This window comes from Mycothermus thermophilus (genome assembly GCF_041956435.1).
Source record: "Mycothermus thermophilus strain CBS 625.91 unplaced genomic scaffold VTJ04scaffold_6, whole genome shotgun sequence".
NCBI classification, from domain to species: domain Eukaryota; kingdom Fungi; phylum Ascomycota; class Sordariomycetes; order Sordariales; family Chaetomiaceae; genus Mycothermus; species Mycothermus thermophilus.
The window spans coordinates 1,982,185-1,988,252 of record NW_027191432.1 but is presented as its reverse complement, the minus strand read 5'-3'; the positions used below and the strand labels follow the sequence as shown (position 1 = coordinate 1,988,252).

The window sequence follows — 6,068 nt, the reverse complement described above, 5'->3', positions numbered from 1 at the left end:
AAAAAAAAGAATGAAGCTTTTACCGCGCTGTTTCTGCCTATCTATCTACCTATGGGTACTTGGGGTGTTTGCTTGTTGGTTGGTTTGTTAGTTGTTCTTGGGGCTGTACTGCCTGGGAGTGAGGGTTATGATCCCAGGGTCTTGGTTGTGGAGGAGAGGGTATGGGGGTTTTAGTTAGCGTACTGAGCGGAATGAAGTAAATACTTTACTCTTGTGTGTCACTTGATGGGGGTATGCGAAGCATGCTTGTATCGTGATGAATGTGATGTGAAGTTAGAATACAAATAGCCTAGTGGGTCTTGTCTCCAGAGTGGTGAGTTGCTTGATGGTAATTGATGATAACTTTGTCAAACCGGACGGACCCCCAGGAAAGATTGGGATGACTCGTGGTATCTTTCATCTTATTGCTTGAGCCTTTTCGGCCAAACATGGGATGGAAGTTTGTTTGACTCAATTGTTAACAGTGTTTTTTAGTCTCATGATTGGATTCAAGGGGTTGTTTTTGAGGCGAGAGAAAGTTGGCATGACTCGTGCGGATCGGGAGGGTTCGGGGGTGGTGGATGAACTGTGTTGAGGTGTCAAGGCACTGTTTAGTTAGTCCCTACGAGATATGGCTGGGAAATATTGGGCTTGTTGTGTTGAGTTTGACTTCCCAGATCATACGGGCTCGTGACGTATGATAAGTCTTGGTGTAATATTGTCTCAGAAGGTTCTATTGCAAAGGGGCTAAAGTCATTACCAGGATTCAGTGCCTCCGGTCGGCTGGCTCAGTTTCACTTGCCAAGAAGTTTCTGTCCGAGGCTGAGACTCCATATTGAGTCCTTAAACAATTGTCAGAACCTAAAATAAATATTGGTTGGAAGCCCCCCGGGACTCAAGTTCGCCTGGTGTTGAAGGGAGGACTACCAAGGGCATAAAAGAGCTGAGGTACAGGAATTCCTGTTAGCCTCGATCAATGAAGTATGGAGCCAAAGCCCTATAAAAAATAATAAGGATTCTAAGTTGGTATGGTGCAAAAGGTGGAAGAAGAGGATACATGGGTTGATCACAGTCGAAGCCACAACACCTGCGCCATGCAGAACCAGCTTTCAAGGACCACAACCGAGAGCCACACCAGGACTTTACCTTTTTGCTATTGGAATGCTTCTTTGAAGCTGGTTCACTGCAGAAAGTTCTCGTCAGACTTGATCTCCCATGACCTCGCGGGGTTGGCTCTGCGCCCTTCAGCCTTTCGCCCCAAGTAGCTGGTTTGCAGTTGATCATTCAACGAGATGGGACGACAATGGTATGTTTTGTTCTGCTTTGGGTGTCAGAACTGCCACAAGGCTGAATCTTAATCTCCTCGTTGTGCTCAACCTTGGTATTTATGTCTGCGAGCTGCTTCTGCTTCGAGGTGGAATGCTTTCTCTCCGTTGGGGGGGGGGGGGGGGAGGGTGGGGGAAGGGAACTAGCCAGGTTCCCCCCCTACAACACGATCTCAGAAAGTGAATATGTCAGTGCCTTCTTATGCCTATTGAGGATAGTGTAATCTTGTCACCATATATCCCAGATCAGTCACGATTGATGAATTCCAGCATGTATTTTTCGTTTGGCCCTGAGCCTGGGAGCTATATCCCGAGCACCCCGTACACAGTCAGCTAGTATGCATTGTTCCCTGGCTGGTGATGCAACTTAAAAGACTGACACGTTCAAAGCTACAAGATTCCCAAACTTGTATCAGAACAGTTTAGGGATGCCAAAAAGCTGCACTGGGCCGTATGGGGTGAGTACAACTATGCAAGCTGGGCTTTTGAGACCTCTAGGCCGGGGTACTTCCTGAGAGGTAGGCCATATTCCTATGAACCAAGCTGCTAACCGATCCCGCACACTAACGTGACTTGCTTGGGGATGCTTACAGGTAACACCGCGGGGTTCCAAGCCAGATTCGCGCAAATCAACGAGGCCACCAGCAACGATTGGAAACCGTATCCCGATCATAACAATGTCTCACTCACCCTGGCCAAGGAGAGGCCTTTGTCCTTTGCTTGCCCGACATGGACGACTTCGCCGCCATGGGTCTAGACGAAGAATTCTGGGTGTCATCCAGGAACCAGAGGAGAGTCCATCATGTTGCCTTGGGATACGCCGGCGCTTACATGATCTTTTCCGAGTCGAGCGTGCTGTGGAACTTCCATGGCTGTTACACTGGCTTGGAGGAGCTGTTGCGCCAGCTCGTGGCGGAAAATTCAGGCAGGGTTGTGAAAGGAGTAAGAGCCCCCGTTGCTTGGGAGTCTGGTAATCATGGGATCCTGACAGTATTAACAGTTTCTCGCGCTTAACCCATGGCACCCAGAGGAGTACTTCCTTGCCCTGACCTCCCCTCGACTTCTTCAACAGCCAAGAAGCTTGGGAAGCGCCCCAGCTTCCCCTCCACTCCTCCCACAGCACGGCGGGTTGGACGCCGCCCGATCCGCCCCTCCCCTTCCTCCCCAGCCCGGCAAACGGGACGTTGTCTCACCTCCCCCGCCTCCCCCGCCCCAGCCTAACAACTCGGACATTGTCCCAGCACCATCGCCACCTCTTCCTCCCCGATCCGGCAACTTGGACATCCACGTGAAACCCACGCAAGCAAAAGCAACCGCGGGAGTCGGCGGTGGTGCGACCATTGCGCATGTCACGGCAAGCGTTGCTGAGCATGTGCTTGGCCAAGAGCTCGAAAACACGCTGGCTGAGACCCAAGCGACGATAGATAGCGCACTCCAGACGGCGTCCGGTGGTAATCCCACCACTGGTGGTTATGTCGTCGCTAACTATAATGTGGACTATTATACCGGTGGTCAGCCTCCTGGAGATGTGGCCGGTGGTCAGGTCCCGGTCGGGTATGTCACGGGTGGTCAGCCTCCTCCTGGTGATGTGACCGATGGCCAGCTGACAGTCGGCTACGTCACGGGTAGTGAGCCTCCTATGGGCGTTGTCACGGGTGGCGAGGTCCCAAGCGGTTATGTCACTGGCGGTGAGGTGCCCATGGGCGCGGTTACCGGCGGTGAGGTCCCCATGGCAGATGTCGTGGCTGGTGAGGTTCCCACGATCGTTGTCACCGATGGTGACGTCCCTATCGGCGGCGGTGAACCTGCTCTCGGCGATGCTGCTGGTGGGGAGAACCCAGTTGGTGATGCTGCTGCTGAGTTCTCGGTCGGCGATGTCGCTGGTGGTGAGGTGCCCTCTGTTGATGTCAGCGGCGCTATGGATGTCACCGGTAGTGTGGACATCCAGAATATCATCGAAAATGTCGAGAACGTGACGAACATGGCGAGCGTGGTGTGTTGCTGTTGTACTGTCATGTAAATGGTCGAGGGATATCTGTGTTCGGGCGCTTGGTCCTGGATCTTACTGATGCTAAAAGGGTAGGCAATATTGGATGAGTTTGATAGGCGTTATGGCAAGATAGAGGATCAATTCTTGACGGTTGGAAACAATCAGGTCAACTTCATGGGTCATGTTGACTTTGTTGAAGCACAAGCTTGATATGATTTGGCTCGTCCCAGGGATCTCCTCCTGCTACCTGTTGGCCAGGTACCCCATACGAGGATTCTTCCGAGAGAGCGAGACTTTAGGATGAGTAGGTAGTTGAAAAGATTTCCATCGGTCGCCGTCTTCTGGCTGTAAGCCTCTTGATATTAATGGTGCCTCGTGGTGATGGAAGAACCGCCGATGGAATGGTGTGAGGATGGACATTGAAAGCAAGTCTGCCAACTTTACCCAAGCCTCGAGGAGATCGAGATTGAGCCAACACACCACATTGTGTAGTCAGAAGCTCTAACTTTAGAGTCCGTGTGGCGCGTTGGATGGAAGTGGGCTGATCGCAGCTGAAGGCACACTACCTGCATTCTGCACCAAGGCTGAATGGAGGGTGCCACAACCGATGATTGCTCCAATAATCGTTTCTTGCCACTAATACCAACTTCTCCGAAACAGGTTCGCTTGAGGACTTGTCGTGAGACCAAGTCTCTCGATGTCCAAGCTAATAGCCCTACACTTCGCGCCTTGAGCCTTGTAGGGCAAGATGCTGGCCTGGAGCTGATCATTCGACTCAATGGGATGAGAGTGGTATGCTCTGTTTTGACATCGATGTCAAAACCGCCACAAGGCTGGATTATCCTGTTGGAATCGAGCTATTTATCTCTCCGAGGAACTCCAGATTGGAGGTAGAATGTTCTATCTCTTGGTGGAACTGTCCGGTTTCCTCAATCGCCGACGCTCACAGAAACCAAACAGGATTCTCGTACCACCTGAACCGTCTTGTCGTCACAAACCCCTCAACTCAGTCCATGTCCAGAAATCTCAACACTTATTTCTCCTTTGGCCCGACGCCAGGGAGTTATATCCTGTGTACTCCAAACAAGTTGAGCTAGTGCGTTTCTTGCTCCATGAAATTACAAACATCACCCGGTTGTGATGACCACGGGCTAACATAAGCGCTCGAAGCGCCGGGATTCCAATCTCCTTGCCCGATGCCGTGAGAAAAGCCAAAAGGCTTCACTGGGCTGTTGTTGGTGAGAACAACTACGCCCACTTCATGTACGAGGGGAGAGATCCAGACGCTGGTCTCGACAAAGGTAGGTATGATACAGAGTCCAACGACTAATTAGTGCATTCTTCTATTTTATCAATACCAGTCTCTTACCTATATCGAAACTATCTTGTAGAGTGCACTCCTGAATTTGAATCCAAGTTTCCTCCGCTCATGAAGCTCATCGCCAGGATGACCAAGGATGGTAGTCATCCCAACCTTTCTTTGACCTTGGGGCATGGAGACAGCTACGTCTTCTGCGCACCAGATTATTGCTTCATCCATGGCACAGGGATTGATGACTCCCCTGCCTGGGAGGTAATCCGACATAAACCCAAAGTCCGCCATGTCGCTTTGGGGGCTGGCGGAGCAATCGCGGCTTTTTCAGAGAACGGGATTACGTGGGACCTCCGTGACTATTACAAATCATTGGAGGTATTATTGGACAGGTTGGATGAGACAGCCCCGGAAAAGATTCATGGAGGAGTAAGTCAAGCCCCTGGATCGCTATTACCTATTCAGGTACCGAGGTCTTTTCCATGTTTAGTTATTGTAATGCTGACGAGGGCAGTTTTTGGCGCTCAACCCGTGGAATTCAGAGGAATACTTCCTCGCCCTGGCAGACGGATCTGTCTATGTCCAGATCCAAGAACCTTCCAAGAGCACAATCCAGTCCGTCCTGCGCAGCTATGGTGGTACTGTTACCCAGCTATCCATTCCCCCCCTTTTGAAATCCATCATCCCCTTAGTAACCGGGTTCGCTACAGGCCCCCTTTGGTCCAGTAATTTGGGCGCCCCCCCGGCAAGAAACGCCGCGGGACAGCCTAGAAGAGTATTTCAGGGACTCGCCACCAAGGCAGCTTTCCATCTGGTAGCACATGCTGCGGCAACCATGTTAGACGATAACGCTGGCCCTGCAATGGCTGGGGCCCAAGCAGCAACAACAGATGGTGCGGCCCAAAGTGCTGGTGGCGACACTGCTGGTGGTGGCTTCTCTGATGTTGATGTCACGGGTGGTGAGATACCCATCCTCGATGCCGCTCCTGTCGCTCCCGCTGGCGATATCACGGGCGGTGGGTTCCCCTTTGCTGATACCGGCGGTGGTGACCCCGGCGGCACGATCGACGTCTGTGAATATATGTAAATGTAAAATATGCTCTCGATTTTGCGACGAGCGCGAGCGGACTTGTGTTGTTGGATTTGGCGGATAATGCTGGAATCAAACTGGGTCAATGGCTGGGTTGGATCAATTCATCAGTTTGGCACCGGAGTTGGTTATGTTGGAGTACGGAATATTGGTGAGAACAAGACAAACGACCTTGGCTCTAGTTGGTCAATATGTATCGGATGATTGATAATTACTATGTACGTGGTTGATCTAAGGCGAGCTTCTCCAGGCAGGATAGCTCGTTGTGCTCTCTGCATGTGGCGCTGTCCAACAGACGTTGGCTCTATCCCAGCCTTATCGACCCCCCCGCACCCCAGCTGACCAGATTGGAGGTGTCGTTCGACGGAATGA

The 6,068-nt window shown here is 51.6% G+C and overlaps 2 protein-coding genes across 2 annotated transcripts in view; both read left to right on the top strand.

The window, feature by feature from the left end:
* VTJ04DRAFT_9137 (uncharacterized protein) overlaps positions 1–174 on the top strand; it is a gene marked incomplete at both ends in the record, with an annotated part of 813 nt that extends 639 nt beyond the window's left edge. The window contains one exon of the mRNA XM_069367651.1: positions 92–174. Coding sequence (XP_069215958.1) covers positions 92–174 — 83 coding nt within the window. The remainder of the gene's footprint in view (positions 1–91) is intronic.
* A 1,401-nt stretch (positions 175–1,575) lies between these two features.
* On the top strand, positions 1,576–5,693 carry VTJ04DRAFT_9136 (uncharacterized protein; the record flags this gene model as incomplete). The annotated part of the gene is made up of 5 exons (XM_069367650.1): positions 1,576–1,640; positions 1,695–1,822; positions 2,005–2,246; positions 2,305–3,297; positions 5,121–5,693. The coding sequence occupies 5 exons, from the start codon at positions 1,576–1,578 to the stop codon at positions 5,691–5,693; spliced, it is 2,001 nt and encodes a 666-aa protein (XP_069215957.1).
* Positions 5,694–6,068: the final 375 nt, after the last annotated feature.